The sequence below is a fragment of the Medicago sativa genome, chromosome 2 (genome assembly GCF_051527215.1).
Source record: "Medicago sativa cultivar Bolivia chromosome 2, Bolivia_mono, whole genome shotgun sequence".
Taxonomy (NCBI): Eukaryota; Viridiplantae; Streptophyta; class Magnoliopsida; order Fabales; family Fabaceae; genus Medicago; species Medicago sativa.
In genome coordinates this window covers 17,819,253-17,837,592 of record NC_140750.1, presented here as the reverse complement: position 1 = coordinate 17,837,592, position 18,340 = coordinate 17,819,253, and the positions used below count along the sequence as shown (strand labels likewise).

Below are 18,340 nucleotides of genomic sequence, written 5' to 3'. Positions count from 1 at the left end.
AACATGATACAAAATTATCATTTTATTAATATATAAATACTTTCATAGTACATTTACAATAAAATTGAAGCTTATTACACAAAATTGTTTAACACCTAATGTTAAACTTGTGGTGGAAGAAGAGGGAGGAATGCTAATGGAAACAACCCCACTCAAGAAATTACAACAGAAGATTCAAACAATGCTCCTATACAAGGATATTTTAAGGTCTAGTTCTTCAAAATAATTCCCTGAGCCACTTCCTATATCCAACACCACAGATCACGCTATGTTTCATTCTTCACACTTCAATCAAGCAGGGATCATCTACAAATTTAAATATGCAAAAACAAAAAAAAATTAAAATTAAAATACCACATCTATTCGATAGAAATTCCAAATAATCACTAAAATACCTAATAGACTGTCTCGAAAATGACAAGTCCCTCCACAACCAAATCATACCTCTAATCAATTTAGAGGATCGGTTTTGATAAGAGATGTGTTTAATGTCCTTGCAAGTAGGTTGTATTGAAAAACAAATAAAATTGGAATTCCCAGTACAATATTATATGTCAATATAAAAAACTCATTTCATGTTATTTTTATTCTAAGTTGCATACAAAAGAATCTTCTACGTATCACATTAATGTATTAAGTTCTAGTATTACAAAGGAAGGAAAAGCCAGGATTTACCGAGTTTGGGTATTCATCCCTATAGTGATTTCATTGCAGCTTCTGCAAAAGCTTGTGCTGCATCCGCTTCTGCAGCCTCTGACTCCTCTGTTGCCTCTTCAGCTTCTGCTATGGCGGTTTCCACTTCAGCAACTGCTCCAGAAGCATATGTGGCTGCATCTTGCGCACACATGGACCTTATCTTTGCTAATTCTAAATCGATTAGTGATAGATTTAGAGTTAGCAAAGATAAGGTCGATGTGTACCTACCTTCCTCTGTCTGAATATGCTGGAGTAGGTGCAATCCTATACCTGCATTTCACATGAAATATAAAACTACCCATGAATAAGATCTCTAATTGAAACAAGTAAATTTGACATCCAAAAATAAGAATAGTATCCAAATATAGCTCACAATAAATGTACAAGACTAAAGCAAAAAAAATTATCGGTTCCCAAAATATACTGAACAAAAACTGTTTTTAATTCACAACAAAAGCTACTAATTTTGTCTAAAGTCTACATTAGAGTCACTATTTTCATCAAACTAAATCAAGTCACTATATTCATTTTAACTCTTCAAAACCTCTTGTCCTGAGATTTTTTTTATTCAGCTATTACTCCATATCTGGCCCAATCTCCACTCTGCAAACTCAGACCTACAGTCATATAATTTGGGGCCAAACTCAAACCCACAAAGCGGTTTGTAAGGTGAAGATTGCTTAGACATTAGAAGTTCTATTTAGGCCTAATCCCACAACAATGTGAACCTTGAGTTATTTCTAATACACCTTGTTACGAACCAGAAACTCACACCAGAGAAAAAAGAATAAAACAGTGCAAAGATGATAAAAGAGCTTTATTGATGATTTATGATTGAGGAAAATTACAGAGTTAGGGGAAATGGGAATCCCTAGATCTGACCAGAGCTAAGCTCCTATAGGCTAGCTTAGAGCTGCCTACTCATTCTTACAATTAACAAACTCCAAGATACCCTTCTCAACCCCACTCACACCCCTTAAATAGTGGAAGTGTAAATTAGCTCTCTACTTACTCTCCAAGCTACTTGACTACGTCACTGTCTCTTATGTACCTTTTTACCCCTTCTAGAATAAACCTGCCACACTTTGGGCCCCACAGCCTTATGATGGATCAATGATTGCTCTGGCCCATTATTGTTAGTACCAGTCCTAACAATACTCCCTCCAGAAATTTCTACCTTGTCCTCAAGGTTAAAACTGGGAAACTGACTTTTCAATAACACAGCATCTTCCCATGTGGCCTCTTCAGCCTTCTGTCCTTTCCACTGCACTAGTATCTGACAGACTTCCTCCCCTTGTACTTGTACTGTCCTGCACGCTAGAATAACTTCTGGCTCATAAGTGGTTCCCTTTTCTCCCTCTAAGTGATCTGGTAACTCATTCTGTTCACCATACGTTCCAACAGCCTTTTTGAGTAGGGAGACGTGGAAAACTGGATGCACACGAGAACCTTCAGGCAACTTTACTCTATAGGCTACAGCTCCCACACGTTCTACTACTGGGTAAGGACCATAGTACCTTGCTGCCAGCTTTGCATTGATCCTAGAAACCACAGATTTTTGCCTATGAGCTCTTAACTTCACAAATACCCACTCTCCTATCTCAAAACTCCTGTCACTTCTCTTCCTGTCAGCGTACTGTTTCATTCTGTCTTGGGCCCGCAACAAATGAATCTTCAACTGCCTGATAGCCTCATCCCTATCCATCAGTTCCCTTTGAACAACTTCCACCCTCGTTTCCCCTTGTACCCAGCGTACCATAGTTGGGGGAGTTCTGCCATAAACCGTTTCAAAAGGAGTTCTCCCGGTGGATGCGTGATAAGTAGTATTAAACCAGTACTCAGCCCATGGTATCCAGTGAATCCAAGTCTTGGGTTGATCAGCTATAAAGCACCTCAAGTAAGTCTCTAAACACCTGTTCACAACCTCTGTTTGCCCATCAGATTCAGGGTGGTATGCAGAACTCATCCTCAACTGGGTCCCCTGCAATTTGAACATCTCCTTCCAAAAGTTACTCATAAAAATGGGGTCCCTATCACTTACAATTGATAGAGGGATACCATGTAACCTTACAATTTCCTTCACAAACACCTCAGCTATGGTCTTGGCTGTATAAGGATGCTTCAGAGTTATGAAGTGACAATACTTTGATAACCTATCGACCACCACTAGAATAGCTTCGTATCCTTTGGACTTGGGCAACCCTGTGATGAAGTCCATGGATATATCTTCCCATATTCTATCTGGAATTGGTAGAGGCTGCAGAAAACCACCTGGAGAGCTGGCTAAATACTTCTGCCGCTGACAAACATCACAATTTCTGACATATTCTTGTACAGTGTTCTTCATTCCTACCCAATACACGTTGGCAGCCAAACGTCTATAGGTTCTATAAAAACCAGAGTGACCCCCTTGGGGAGTGGCATGGAACTCCTCCAGCAAGGTGGGAATTAGCACTGATTTACTAGATATAACCAACCTGCCTTCATAGAGCAGCACCCCTTGCTTGTACACAAAACCCGGTCTTGAATTAATATCATTCTGCAGATCTTTTACAATCTTCTGAAGCTGAGAATCTTGATTGAATTCGTCCTTCAAAACTACTTCATCTTTCCATCTTAAGCTAGTGGCTACCATGCACAACTCTCCTCCTTCATTTGCTCTTGACAGGGCGTCAGCTCCTCTATTCAATTTTCCCGGTTTGTACACAATCTCGAAGTCAAAACCCAATAATTTTGCCGCCCAGTTTTGCTGCTCAGCTGTCACAATTCTTTGCAGCAGTAATTGCTCGAGACTTTTGATCGGTGGACACAATAAAACGTCTCCCAAGTAAGTACGGTCTCCAGTGTTGTACCGCCAACACCACTGCCATCAGTTCTTTTTCGTAAGCAGACTTAGCCAAGTTTCTTACCCCCAAGGCCTTGCTAAAGTACGCAACAGGTCGCTTATCTTGCATCAAGATGGCTCCAATCCCTATCCCCGAGGCGTCACACTCAATAGTGAATTCTTTACTGAAATCTGGCAGTGCTAGGACAGGTGTTGTGGTTAGGCACACCTTCAACCTGTCAAAAGCTCTGTGTGTTTGATCATTCCATAAAAAAGCATCCTTCTTTGTCAATTCTGTCAGGGGTTGTGCTATCTTCCCATAATCTTTGATGAATTTTCGGTAGTACCCCGTAAGCCCCAAAAATCCTCGTACTCCCTTCACGTTCTTAGGAACTGGCCACTTCATTACACTTTCCACCTTGCTAGGATCAACTGCTACTCCATCTCCAGAAATCACGTGTCCTAAGTAGTCAACAGAATTTTGTGCGAAATGACATTTTTTCTTATTAGCTACCAGACCTTGGGCATTTAAAATTTTCAATACCTCCTCCAACTGATGCATATGAGTCTTCCAATCCCTGCTGTAAACTAAAATATCATCAAAGAAAACCAGCACGAATTTCCGTAGGATAGGACGAAACACATCATTCATGAGGCTTTGGAAGGTAGATGGGGCATTCATCAATCCAAAAGGCATCACCAGGAATTCGTAATGTCCTTCATGCGTTCGAAAAGCCGTCTTGTGGATATCTTCTACTTTGACTCTCACCTGATGATAACCGGATTTCAAATCGAGCTTGGAGAAAATAGTAGCCCCATGTAATTCATCCAGTAACTCTTCAATGACGGGGATGGGAAATTAGTCCGGGATGGTGGCTTTGTTGAGAGCCCGGTAATCTATGCACATGCGCCACGAATCATCTTTCTTCTTGACCAGTATAACAGGACTAGAAAATGAACTGGTACTTCGTCGTATCACCCCAGCTGTCAGCAGCTCCTTCACTTGTCTTTCAATCTCATCCTGGTGATGTGGGTATCCATATGGTCTCACGTTCACTGCTCCATGCCCTTCCTTCAGATGAATGGCGTGCTCTTTTTCTCTCTCCGATGGCAGGCCTGTAGGATCTCTGAAGATATCTTTATATTTGAATAATAACCCCTCCAACTCTCCCTGTTGTTCATCAGTAAGGGTATTTTCTTCGTTCCTTTTTTTCTCAAGGTTACGCATCCAGCCCTTGTTCTCCCTGCCAGTTGAGCTCAACACACTATTCAAAGTCCACTCCTTATTATACCAGAAGCTCATAGTAAGCTTTTTCCAGTTCACAATGGTGTCACCTAGAGTTAGTAACCATTCAACTCCCAAAACGACACCTAAATCAAACAAGTGAGCGTTGACTGCTATCTGCACCCCATCTATATTAATTCCCAAATTCGAGCATGCCCCTTTTGACTGAATGTGCGTTCCATCTGGCAAACTCAAACCCACAAAGCGGCTTGTAAGGTGAAGATTGCTTAGACATTAGAAGTTCTATTTAGGCCTAATCCCACAACAATGTGAACCTTGAGTTATTTCTAATACACCTGCTCACGCCAAACACTACTGATCTTAGTTCATGGATAATATGGTGGCAGAATAATCTGACTAGGATATACACTAATGCTATCTTGTGTTTTTAGGCCAGATTCAACTCCAGTAAACCAACTTTTAAGGTGAGGATTGCCTAGGCATTATAATCTCTACTTAGGCCTTATTTCTAGCCAATGTTAGACTTTCAATTTTTCCCCCAATACTAATACTAATCCACTACATCATAGAGTACATGTTCGATTTTATATTTGTCCATGAAACAGTAAATATAAAACAGTACTGTAAAGACAGGTCAGGCTCTACTATAAACGGGATATCCATTTTTCAATCTCATTCAATACTCATATTCTTACATTAACCCATAGGATAGGATTGTAAATGCACCCACACTGGTTATAGGAAAACACTGCTGAAAACAAATGCATTAATGACAATATTTATTGTATGTTTGCATGAGAGGGATGAGTTAGAACATAATGAAACATGTTGCAGTAAACCTTGATCAGTTTTCCACTTGAGGTAAGATACTTCAGTTTTGCTGACAAACAACCTTTTGAAGTCTCCTGGTGCCCAGTATTGCTCCTACAGAATATAAAGGGATGAAATTCAACTTTTGTTTAACACCAAAAAAAAAAATTGTATGAGAAATATAAAATAGAGAAGTATCCAACAAAATGGAATGCTACAACACTTTAGCTAGTATTGTAATAATCAATATAATGTCTTTTCTTAACCATGTAATGTTTAGTCAATTGAAAGTAGAAATAGCATGACAACATTCTACCACAAAGGGACATTCAAAGCACCTATGGCTCCAGATGTACTAATCCTCCACTCACAAATCACAGGTCACAGAAACCAGGATTCAGAAGGCAATGGAGTTGTTGCACGACACTCACATCACTCAAGCTTTTTAATGCAAATTGTCTCATTTGTCTTTCAGCATAATGGCTCAATTTTAGGCTTCTTTTTCAAACTAGATATGCTTCATGATGGCCGCAGTTAGCAAAATGAAAGCAATTAAACATTTGCGTTATCAGTGTTATTATGTAGTTGATTATTTTATTTTTCTTTTGCATTTGTTAATTATCTTTACATATTTCTTACATTTTCTTCTATACAATTCAAGGAGTATAAACAAGGATAGTTTCTCGTATGCCTCCTTACACCCACACGAAGAGAGGATGTGACAAGGAGTTCAACATGTGACCTAAATATCAAAAGGCAGCTACCTCACCACTGTTCCAAGGCTCGCTCTTGGATGAAGAATCAACCAGTATTTGTACTAATATCAACCCCTAATCATAATTAAACAAATAACATCATGGAATATGGACGAGAGATTTTCTAAGGTATTTTAAATTACTGTTAAGGTAGAATAATGTTTTTATGTGAAATTTAACATCTACAATCATAAAATTAGAATAACATGCCAACTACAGAATTAAATGAATTTAAAGCAGAACAAATAATTGCTGGGTATAGAAATCGGAATTATACCTCTGAAAGAAGCAATAGTTGTATTATTAGAACCACCAATCTCATTCAAGCTAGATATAGCATCCATTATAAGGTTATCCAATCTGCATAATGTGAACACAGCTAAGCATACAGTATCAAAATAAATGCAAAAAAAAAAAAAAAAAAACTACAACGTACAACAAAAGGGGGGACATGTATAAACAAAATTTCGAATAATAAATGAATCCTTAATAGGATGCAAGCAAAACAAGATATTGAAATCAAGCAAGCATACTAGCAAAGCAATTGAACGAATGATCTTAACACACTTCGTAATTAATAAGAATCCCGAATTGAAAGACGATAGCCGATAGTAATATTAAATTATATGTGCTATTCTGCAAACTAGGTTGATAGATGCGTGTTGTCATTTGCTGATTGCGAAAAATATTAGTTTGTTCAAGTTCTGCTAAAAAACAGTGATAAAGTGCCGCTATAGTCTCTTACGTAGTTTCTCCCTCATCTTTTTGCAAAAAGCCGCTCCACGGTGGTAAAGTCCCACCTTGTGTGTTGGCCAAAGCGACAGTAGTCACATTGAACCCTCGAATATCATCGAAGATATCAAAATTGTCTTCCACTTCCGATATTATTGTCAACACTTTGTATTAAATCGTGTATCACAGAGCAAGGAGAACAACGATGGCAGAATACGAAATAGAGAAGAACTCGATCAAGAGCAAGGCAACAGTGGCAGAACTCAAACTCGAAGGCACGATGGCAGCATGAAGTAAAGAAAGCAAAAAAACAAAAAACAAAAAGCAGCCACAATTGAACAATCAAACACGTGGGTGGTTACAATATTAGGTCACTTAAAAGTGCGAAAGTACCAATATATCCTAAACAAATTAAAATAAAAAATAAAATATTGGGTTATCGAGAATTTTCCCACAAAACTGCAATAGCGGCCACCAAACCGCTACGGTACCAGGAATGTGCCTTGACGGCACCGCTTTTCAACAGCTAATTGTGGCCGTTATCGCCGCTTCTCTCAACGGTGCTTTGTGGGCCTATGGCATGGTAGTGGCAGGCTGTGCCGCCATGCTAACCCGCTATAGCGCACTATTGACAACATAGAGTAGTTTGTTAAAATTTCACTACACTATTTGACAACGTTAGATGAAATAAAACTACCATATTAAACCAAAAAAAAATTGGGCCCAACCTTACAATAGACCTTTTCGGACCAGGAATCTGCAGCATATCTCTTGAAACTTGAAGAGTCTGAACACCAACAATTTCATCATCACTTGGAGTAACCGGAGTTACAGCCATCGAAATGTCATCCTGTTTTGGTGCCTGATGACGCACCCTTTTGATTGCAACCTTAGACTTCTCCCTTGAGGACCATTCATTCGCCATCGGACTCAGATTTCTCCATTTATCCTATTTAACCCACATACATAGCCAAACCTTTAGATCCACATTAGACGGTCCAACATTAATTCAATACATTATTATATGGAAAAGGAATAAATAAACAAACAAGCACAACAACCAACAACATAACCAAACCTTGAGATCGAGATTTGAGTGAATATGAGTTAAACTTAGGATCCTTGAGTATTGTACGCCATTTTCCCATCCCATGCTTGACAACTCTAGCTTTAAGAGCCGCTTCCTCTTCAAATGTACATTTCTGCTTAAGAGCACCCATCTAGAGCAACACAATAATTCACTTTGTTGCAACTAACATCATAAGTAAATTCCCACTTGAGTTGGCCTGGTGGTATTGGCTTGGGACCTGGGAGTGTGCTCCTCCTCAAGGTCTCAGGTTCGATTCTCTTCGGTGCTAATTTAGGTGGGCTAATTTAGCTTCTTTAAAAAAAACATCATAAGTAAATTATAAAAATATCGAATTCACTTCCAAATATATAATCACGAATTTTAAAGAGTCGTAACACGTTAAAAACTCTTAGGCTTTGCTCGAACGTTAGAAGCAAAAAAAAAAAAAAAAAAGCAATGATAGTCCCACCTAGCCAGGGCAAATTATTTTATCCATAAAACTTGAATTTTCTACATGGGTAATCAAAAAATGCATTGGATCAAGGTTTCAAAAGGCTACACCAAATTGTCCAAATAATTTTACTCTTTTTCAAAATAATTCAGAATATATATATATATATATATATATATATATATATATATATATATATATATATATATATATATATATATTGTAAGAATTATACCGAAACAAGTTGAGAAATTCCCCTCCCCTAAACAACCATTCTCTCCTAACTCCCAAACAAAACCTATAAAAATTCTCAATTCAAAATAAATATATGCTGCAAATCAGGCCGCTTAATGAAGCTTTACTGTGGCGCAATTCTATGATGTGATGATGCCTTTTGCAGGGTGCCTGTGGCACAGCAAATTGCAGCAGAATCACGTCCTTGGGAAAGCTGTTTTAACAAGTCACATCTATTATAGGGAATGAAAATGGATAGAAACCAGTGATGAAATGGGGAAAACTTCAAAAATAGGGGAGTAGTTGTTGAAAATGATCCTAAGCAAAAGGATAGCTGTTTTAATGAAGGTTAAACAGCGTTAACCTGAAAGGGAGGAATTTATCGGATAGAAAATAAATAAGGGATGTGAGTGTTTGATTAAAACAATACAGCCAATGGAGGTGATATTTTAACAAAGCTTAAGGGAGACCAATGTAATTTTTCCTGATTATTATTCACTAACAATGTCAATAAAAATGTACTATTTTCCTAATTATTATTCACTAACAATGTCAATAAAACTGTACTAAAATGCCTTATATAACTTTAAGACACTGCTTGCATTGATTTTTTCCATTGGACCACACTATAAACAAGTCAGTAAGTCACAGTGGAATACAACAACTGCTACTTGCATCAAAAAATGAAATTTAAGTGGAAAGTAATTGTTGTGTTGTGGGAGTATGTTGAGGGATAATACTTCTCAGTAAAAGCTAATGAAAAAAAAAGATAAATAGGGTGTTGAAGTGGGGTATCAATAGTAAGACACTAAGACCCATAAATTCACGATCCTAAAAACCAATAACTTTTCATACAAAGATAGCCAGACCACCTTGTCTACTATGGCAAAAATAAATTGAATGTAAAATTATTTATGTTAAAATATATTCAAATAAAACTTTCTGAAAAGAACATAAAAGTGGAAGCATATATGTTATATCTATCACATGTGAGGGACTGCACTAAACTTGTCAAATCCATTGTATGTTATATCTATCATATGCTTTAAATTCGGTTTTACCTATTAACAAACACAAATAGAAGCATGCACTATGATTGTATCAAAAATCAGTTTCTACTACACAACTCCTTCTAAGAGAACTACATTTGACTTCAAAAAAAAGAGGACTACATTTGAAATCTAGATAAATAATTGTGGAATGAAGTGTGTGGAACAGGGATGTATTCCTTCATTCACCTCACTCTCCAACTCACACTTTTTTTAATTAAAATAAATCAAAAGCACAATAAATAAATTAATTAAATAAGCACATCTAATGGTTCATAAATGAGGGACTGCACCAAGCAGTGACTGGCGTGAATCCAAGTCTAGAACAGAGTGCACTCCTCCAAAGTAGAACCTTGCATACTACAAAGAACCGAGCCAACGTGAACATAGTTAGAAACTCAATTGGACAATTAACTCGTTGATCTTGGTTCATGACCAAATGAGTTGCTGAAAATCAAGTTTGTTAACTAAATGAGCTGAACATGAGATACATATAGTTTGATTTGTTTGGTTTATAAGTTGGCTCGATTCTATATATAGTATTTGGAGTATAGTATTTTGACAATATGCCCAAATCTAGTTTTTGATTTTTGTCTTTGTTGCGTGTACTGGTTTTGGTGTGGTTCTGTATTTTTGTTTTGGGGTGTTCGCAGCTAGCTATGTTTAGTTTTCTATATTTATCTGCATATTTATGCAGGTATGATCTTTGTATTTGTGTCTATCCTTTAAACACATTATGCTTGTGATAGCTTATATTTTAATTCAATCTTTGACTTTTCAAAAAAAATATTAAAAGGTCAAAGATCTAAAAATTGTTTTTTTTTTTAAATTACGCGATTCAGAGAAACAAGTTGTTCTTGAACTTTAAACTAGTTGTACTAGGGATAGAAAAAGATTTGTGTCGAACTCAAGCCGAGTTTCGAGCTTAATCAATTCTTATTGAGTCGAATTAAGGCGAGTTAAACTCAACTCGTCTCATTTCCATCCCTACACAAACCTACAGATGGAAAGGTACTCTGTTCCAACAACATGAAAAGATCCCTAATAAAGCCTTTCTTTAACTTAAAAGGTTTTTTATATGAAAGGTTTCACTAATAAAACTATATGCTTTTGCAAAAATTCGAATAGATTCCAATTCATATAAACATCTGCTTTCTACAAATGGTATACTTGAAGAGCACTAATGGAAACAACCGCTCTCAAGAAATTACAACAAAAGATTCAAACAATGTTTCCTAATCTACAACAAGTATATTTCAAGGTCTAGTTCTTCATAAGATATAGAAAATGCCAGCAAATGGTTATGAAGAACTGACTCTCTGTCCTACCCAACGCCACGGATCACGCTCCCCAAGTCTCGTTCTTCACACTTCAATCAAGCAGGGATCATCTACAAATTTAAATATGCAAAAAAAATAAAATACCACATCTATTTGATAGATATACCAAATAATCACTAAGATGCCTAATAGAATGTTTCCGAAACGATAAATCCTTCCGCAAACAAATCACATTTCTAATCATTTTAGATGATCGGTTTTGAGAAGAGATGTGCAACAAATCACATTTCTAATCATTTTAGATGATTAATTTTGAGAAGAGATATGTATTATGCCCTCGCAAGCAGGTTTTATGGAAGAGCAAATAAAATTGGCATTCCCAAATAATATCATATGTAATCCAAAAGAATCTTCTACATGTCCTATTAATGTATTAAGTTATAGTATGACAAAGGAAGAAAAAGCCAAGATTTACCGTCTTTGGGTGTTTTTCTCCTTCAGCCTTTTCCTTTCAGCTTCTACAAAAGCTTCCATTGCATCTGCCTCCGCTTCTGCAGCCTCTGCCTCCTTTGTTGCCTCTTCAGCCTCCGCCATGAGGGCTTCCGCTTCAGCAACTGCTCGAGCAGCACATGCGGCTGCCTCTTGTGCAGACATGGACCTTATTTTTTCTAATTCTAAATCGATCTCGGACTTGGTATGGATATTGCTCTCATCCCTGTAAAATTTCATAGAGCCTTTTTGCCTCCCTTCCAATAATAATGTTGATGGGTGTCTTCCTCTGTCTGAATATGCTGGAGTAGGTGCAATCCTATACCTGCGCTTCACCTGAAATATAAAATTCAACCCATGAAATAAAATCTCAAATTGAAATAAGTAAACATTACATGACATCCAAAAATGAGAATAGCATCCAAATATAGCTCACAATAAATGTATAAGACTAAATCAGGAAAAAATATTGATTATTCAAATATAAAGAAGAAAACTGTCTTTAAGTCTACATTAGAAAATGGAGTTGTATACTAGAATCTCAGCCCAAACCCACAACCAACGGCTGTATATAAGAAACAGACTACAGAGAATAGAATAAAACACGTAACAGCATCCACAGCACCCCTATTTCAAATAGATGTGTATGCTGAAGAAGAAGAAAATTACAACTCGACAAGGCACTACTTTCATTCCTTCAAGAAAAAAGTCACTACTTTCATTTTAATGACATCTTTCCTTATTCGTTTCACCATCTCTCCAAATCCCCTTGTCCTGAGATTATTTTATTCAGCTATTACTCCATATCTAGCCCATTTTCCACTCCACGAACTCAGACCTACAGTCATATAATTGGTATACCAGAGTTTGTGTAATGTGTAGGGTTTGGGGCCTAAGATTTGCCGCGACATTAGAAGTTTTATGTAGGCCTTATCTCACGCCAATGTGAGTCTTAAGTTTTTTCTAACACACCTGCTCATCACCCCCAACACTAACAAACTTGGTTCATGGAATATATGGTGGTCCAATAATGTCTGGATAGACACTAATACCATCTAGTGTTTTTTGGCCTGATTCAACTCCAGCAAACCAATTTCTACGGTGAGGATTGCCTAGGCTTTATAAGCTCTGCTTGGCCTTATTTCTAGCTAATGTGAGACTTTGATTTTTCCTAATACTAATCCAAGCATCTTAGAGTTAAGCAAGTTCATTTATGACAATTTTTATTGTAAGTTTGCATTAGATGGATGAGTTATGACATGATGAAACGTGTTGTAATATACCTTGATCAGTTTTCCACGAGATGTAAGATACTTCAGTTTTGCTGACAGCAGCTTTTTGAAGTCAGCAGGTGCCCAGTAATGGTCCTACAGAATACAAAATGATGAAATTCAACATATGTTTCACACAAACAATATTGTATAAGAAATATAAAACAGAGCAGTATCCAACCAAATGCAATGCTATAACACTTCAGTTAGTAATAACAATGAATATAATGTCATATCTTAAGCACATAAGATTTAGTCAACTGAAAGTTGAAATAGCATCATAGATCAGGATGCATTAAGCTTTCACTCGCAGAAACCACAAGACACAGTAACCAGGTTTCAGAAGGCATGGAGTTGTTGCAAGACACTCACACGCACAGGTCTCAAACCACTGAAGCTAATTTGAGCTAATTGGCTCACTTGTCTTCAACATAATGGCTTAATTTTAGCCTTCTTTTTCAAACTAGCTCTGCTTCATGATGGCCCCAACTTAGCTAGCAAAATCAAAGTAATTAAACATTTGCGTTATCAGTGTTATTATATGTATGTAGTTGATTATTTTTTTCTTCTTTTGCATTTGCTAATTATCTTTACATATTTCTTACATTTTCTTCTATACAATTCTAGGACTATAAACAAGGATATTGTCTTGTAAATGATAGGCACAGCAAGTGATTGTAATTTATTACTCTAGGGCACAAGCCTCCCAATAGGTGAGATCATCTTAGTGGGGATAGATGTACGCAGCCTTACACCAGCAAGCATATCAGAGGCTGTCCCATGACCTCCATATGACCATATAACAATTCAAAAGGTAGCCACCTCACTCTTGCGTCAGGATTCATTCTCAGACGAAGTACTAACCCATATTTGTACTAATCATAGAATATGGAAACACCTCCCAATAAATTTTCTAAGATATTCTAAAATACTTTCAAAATAAAATAATGATTTTTATTTGTACTAATCATAGAATATGGAAACACCTCCCAATAAATTTTCTAAGATATTCTAAAATACTTTCAAAATAAAATAATGATTTTATGTGATATTTATTACGTATAATAACATCTACAATCCTGAAGTTAGAATAACAACATGTCAACTAATGAATTAAAAGCAGAACAAATAAAAGTGTGGTTTAGCAATCAGAATTATACCTCAATGAAAGAAGCAATGGTTGTTTTATTAGAACCACCAAGTTCATTCAAGCTAGATATAGCTTCCATTATAAGGTTATCCAACCTGTATAACGTAAACACAGTTAAATAAATGATTCCTTTATAGGATGCAAGCAAAACAAGATAATGATTCCTTTATATGATTCACGCAAAACAAGATAATGAAATCAGGCAAGAATACAAGGAAAGCAATGGAATGAATGATCTTAACACGCTTGGCAATTAACAAGAATCCCTAATTGAAAGACAATTGCCGACTGCACTATAAAATTATTTGTTCTATTCTGCACCCTAGGTGATAGATGCGAGTATTGCCAATAGTTGATCAAGATAAATATTAGTTTGTTCAAATTCTTACTCGATCTCTGCCTCATCCTTTTTCAAAAAGCCGATCAACAGTGGTAAAGTGTCACCTTGTGTGGTTGCTAAAGTGACACTATTCATATTGAACCCTTGATTACGTTCGAACATCTCGAAATTATCTTCCACTTGAGGGGATAATTTGCAAGACTCCGTTTCTGATCTGATCCCATCAAGAATTGAATAGGATTCTCCCGTATTTCAATCAGAGAATCTAACTGAGGTATTACTATGATATTTTGTATCGAATTGTGTATCACAGAACAATAGTAGTTTATTAAAATTCCACTATGCTATGGCTGCTATTTGTCAACGCAATTAGACAACAATTAAATAAGTTACCGTATTAAAAAAACAAAAATAAAATAAAATAATTGGGCCCAACCTTATACTAGAGCTTTTTGGGCCAGAAATTTGCGGCATATCTCTTGAAACTTGAAGAGGCTGAACATCAACAAATTCATCATCACTTAGAGAAAAAGGAGTGACAGCCATAGAGTTGTCCTCGTGTATTGGTGCCTGATAATGCACCCTTTTCATTGCTCCCTTTGGCTTCTCCCTCGAAGCCCATCCACTTGCCATCACGCTCAAATTTCGCCATTTATCCTATCCAACAACCCACATAACGAAACATTTAGATCCAGATTTTACGGTCCAACATTAATTCAATTCATTACCACAACAAATGAATAAATAAGCACAACATAAGCAAACCTTTAGATCAACATTTGACCGAAGGTATAAAACATGGTTAAATTCAGGATCCTTGAGGATCGTACGCCATTTACCCACCCCATGCTTGATAACTCCAGCTTTAAGTGCGGATTCCTCTTCTTCTGACCATTTTTGCTTAGGAACACCCATTTCGAGCAATACAGAAAATCAAACTCTGCTGCAACCAACATCATAAATACATCAAATTTTTCTCAAAATACATAACCATGAGCTCTACATAGTCATAAAACAATCAAAACTCGTAGGCGTAAGCAATAATAGTCCCACCTTGACTGAGCCTAAAACTAAAACTTTCCTATATGGGTAACCAAAAAATACATTGGATCAAAGTTTAAATCAAATTGCCGAAATAATTATATTCTGTATCATAATATAGTTCAAAAAAATCGTATCAATTGTAAGAATTCCGAAACAAAATCTATAAAAATTCATTTCCCATACCCTTTGTCGTCACAATTCCTAGTAACTCCCCCAAAAAAAAAAACCCTAAAAAATTCCAAAACAAAATCTATAAAAATTCCGCTCAGCTTCGACGCAATTCTGTGATGCGGTGCCCTTTGAAGGGCGGCCGGAATCGCTTCCTCGTCGGCGCCACCACGCGAGGGAGATCGGAATATGAAATGAAATCGGAAAAAGGAAATCGGAGTTACTCACCTCACCGCGGCGTTGTGATCGGCGCTGCTCAGTTTCTTGTGTTTTTGATTTAGGATTTTCTTTATTCTTTGTCCTAAATTCACATTAAATGGGTTTATTTATACCTATGATTTTTTTGGGTCATTTTTTTCATTTTTTTGTGGAGGAATTTTATTTATTTCATATGAAAAAATATATGATTGATGGGTGACATCTCATCTCAATAAACATAATCCACATGATTTTCGACGACGGTGTTCAATATCGAAGAATCTTATGTTTAAATGTTTTATTTTTTAACAATGGTGTTCAATACCGAAGAATTTTGTGTTTAATGTGTCTTATATTATATTGGTAATTTGTCGATTAGTTTGATCCTCGTTATATGACAAATTCTTTAAAGTGGATTGAACTATCGATTTAATCACAACTTACTCAACAGATTTTTTTTTTTAATTTATTTGTCATTTTATTGTAGAACAAATATATTAGATTTGAGGATCATGGGATATTTCCTAAAAAAAAAATAAAGTGAGATATTATTCATGTTGAACTCCATGTTATTCATTCCAGACTTTTGTTGGTTAAACAAATGGATTAACATGACATTATTTGGTTCATTGATTTTCTCTATTGTGTTGATATCCTCCATGAACAAGCGTCAAGGTTTCACAAGTATGTTACTCAGATTCAAGACATCAAAGATTTTCTTTATCAAGATTGAGCATGTTTGCACCACTCACACCCTCCGAGGAGGAAATAGTTGTGCAACCTTTTTAGCTAAGCCGAGAGTTTCTTCTAACATGATATCATGGTCCATCCCTCCTCTTCGGCAAGTATTTCAGACATCCTCTTCACTAGTTTCGCAAAGCTTAGCTGTTCTTTTTGCTTTGTTTTTTTAGCTTCGTAACCAAAAAAAATATATGTTAGCATTGAACGTTTCTCTACGTCATATGTTTTGCTAATTAACTTTTCATCACTTCTCTCTTCGTTAAGTTCGACTTTCAAGTTGTTTTGAATTAGGTCACAATTAACTTTACCTTCAAATCCATTTCGAAGCCTATTTTCTTTGAAATGCTTCAATTGCAGCGTGTCTCTGACTATAACGTTCTTATTTCTCATGTTTATCATGAATCTAATGGCTCATTTGTTCTAAATTGTCTTTATATACAACAAACATTTTATTTCATTATTTATTTCTTATACTTCAATGTTTATATTTATAGGAAAAATATATAATTGACAATTGTAGGAGACATCTCGTCAGACTAACATGACTCTCGATGGTGATGGCGTATAAACTTAAGGATCTTGAGTTTAATTGTGTCTTATATATTCGATTAATTTAGTTCGGACTAGCGTATAATGTACATTGATTCTTATATATATGAGACAGTTAAACTCAAGATTCTTAAAAGTATTGAGTTCAACCTTTAGAGTCGTTGTTGTATTCGGTATACATACACCAAATCTTTAAAAGATACTTGTTCAATCGTGATTGGTTCTATGAGTTTTCATTTATTTATCATGTGATTCATGAACAAATATATTAGTTTTGGATGTTTCTCTTTGTCATTGTCTGGATATTTCCATCCCTTCCATATTCATTAAAGTCGACCCTCAAGTTCCGTCACAAAGTGGTTTTACCTTTATATCTACTATGAAGCATACTCTCTCTGAATGCTTCTTTTGTTGTGTTCTAAATCTTAAACCCTAGCCCCGGTATTTCTCGTGTGTATTGTGAAGCTAATGGTTGTGATGATATTCTTGCTAAGAGAGATAATTTCGGTTCCGTCAAATAGATGGTCTTGAATCCTTCTCGATTTTGTAACGTCTTCCCAAGTTCATTTTATCGTAACCGAAGCTGGTATCTTTGTCCTTTTTTCTTCACGGGGTACCCTCGTCTTGTTCATTAGCTTTTTTATAAATCCATTTTCTTATCAAATTCAATATTATAGAAATCCTACATCATCGGCTTATGGATTCCGCTGTCAATTAACTGTATTAGATTAAAAAAAATGTGTTAAAAGAATCTAGAGTTTTTTTTTAGAGATTTTTGAAAAAAATATGAAGTTATTTTTGTTTGTCTACTACCCATAAAAATCTACTTTTTTATTTAAAAAAATGAGTTTAACTTGTACATGTGTTACCTCCTTGTTTAAAAAAAAAAAAAGATTTTGAGAAAAATTAATCCTAATAACTTTTCATTTTTCGGTTCAACTTTTCTATACAAAACCATGTATCAACGTAATGATAATTTGGTGACATGCATGAGCAATGTAACATACATTTTGTAGCACCGACACTTTAGATTTATGTCTCTAGTATCTGACACATGTCAATGTTTGATGCTTGATGCGCCTAACACGAGACAGAGTCATGTGATTACATTTAAATGGAAGTTTTTTTCAAATTATTATTGATGTTGATGTGTTAGTGTTGTGTTCCATAACTGCGTGAGTACTACATAGTCCTCTAGACACCTACCAAAAACCAATTAAAGTTAAAAATGAACAATCAAAAAC

At 36.0% G+C, this 18,340-nt stretch overlaps 1 protein-coding gene and 1 pseudogene across 12 annotated transcripts; both read right to left on the bottom strand.

Annotated features, from left to right (window-relative positions):
- Positions 1 to 166: 166 nt before the first annotated feature.
- LOC146945123 (telomere repeat-binding factor 1-like) lies at positions 167 to 8,313 on the bottom strand (annotated as a pseudogene). Its single transcript, XR_015026253.1, has 7 exons — positions 8,142 to 8,313; positions 7,792 to 8,012; positions 6,609 to 6,691; positions 6,216 to 6,220; positions 5,592 to 5,687; positions 676 to 990; positions 167 to 306 (listed from the first exon to the last, which is right to left on the bottom strand). The product of XR_015026253.1 is annotated as a telomere repeat-binding factor 1-like (transcript).
- A 6-nt stretch (positions 8,314 to 8,319) lies between these two features.
- Positions 8,320 to 15,906, bottom strand: LOC146945122 (telomere repeat-binding factor 1-like). 11 transcript variants are annotated; one of them, XM_085743487.1, is made up of 7 exons: positions 15,837 to 15,906; positions 15,240 to 15,339; positions 14,833 to 15,053; positions 14,067 to 14,151; positions 12,919 to 13,002; positions 11,622 to 11,971; positions 8,320 to 8,444 (listed from the first exon to the last, which is right to left on the bottom strand). In XM_085743487.1, the coding sequence occupies exons 2-7, from the start codon at positions 15,309 to 15,311 to the stop codon at positions 8,438 to 8,440; spliced, it is 819 nt and encodes a 272-aa protein (XP_085599613.1). In that variant the 5' UTR covers positions 15,312 to 15,339; positions 15,837 to 15,906; the 3' UTR covers positions 8,320 to 8,437. The 11 variants fall into 11 exon arrangements, with proteins under 11 accessions (XP_085599613.1, XP_085599614.1, XP_085599608.1 ...); XM_085743488.1 differs by having other exon boundaries at positions 15,240 to 15,336; XM_085743482.1 differs by having other exon boundaries at positions 8,329 to 8,444; positions 15,162 to 15,339; positions 15,624 to 15,906.
- Between the last annotated feature and the right edge of the window lie 2,434 nt (positions 15,907 to 18,340).

Coding starts and splice junctions, on each gene's coding strand:
- LOC146945122 (XM_085743482.1), bottom strand. CDS start 15,311: ATGGGTGTTCCTAAGCAAAAATGGTCAGAAGAAGAGGAATCCGCACTT. Junction 15,054..15,161: donor GGTCAAATGTTGATCTAAAG/GTTTGCTTATGT, acceptor GTTGTTGGATAG/GATAAATGGCGAAATTTGAG. Junction 14,152..14,832: donor CCAAAAAGCTCTAGTATAAG/GTTGGGCCCAAT, acceptor TACGTTATACAG/GTTGGATAACCTTATAATGG.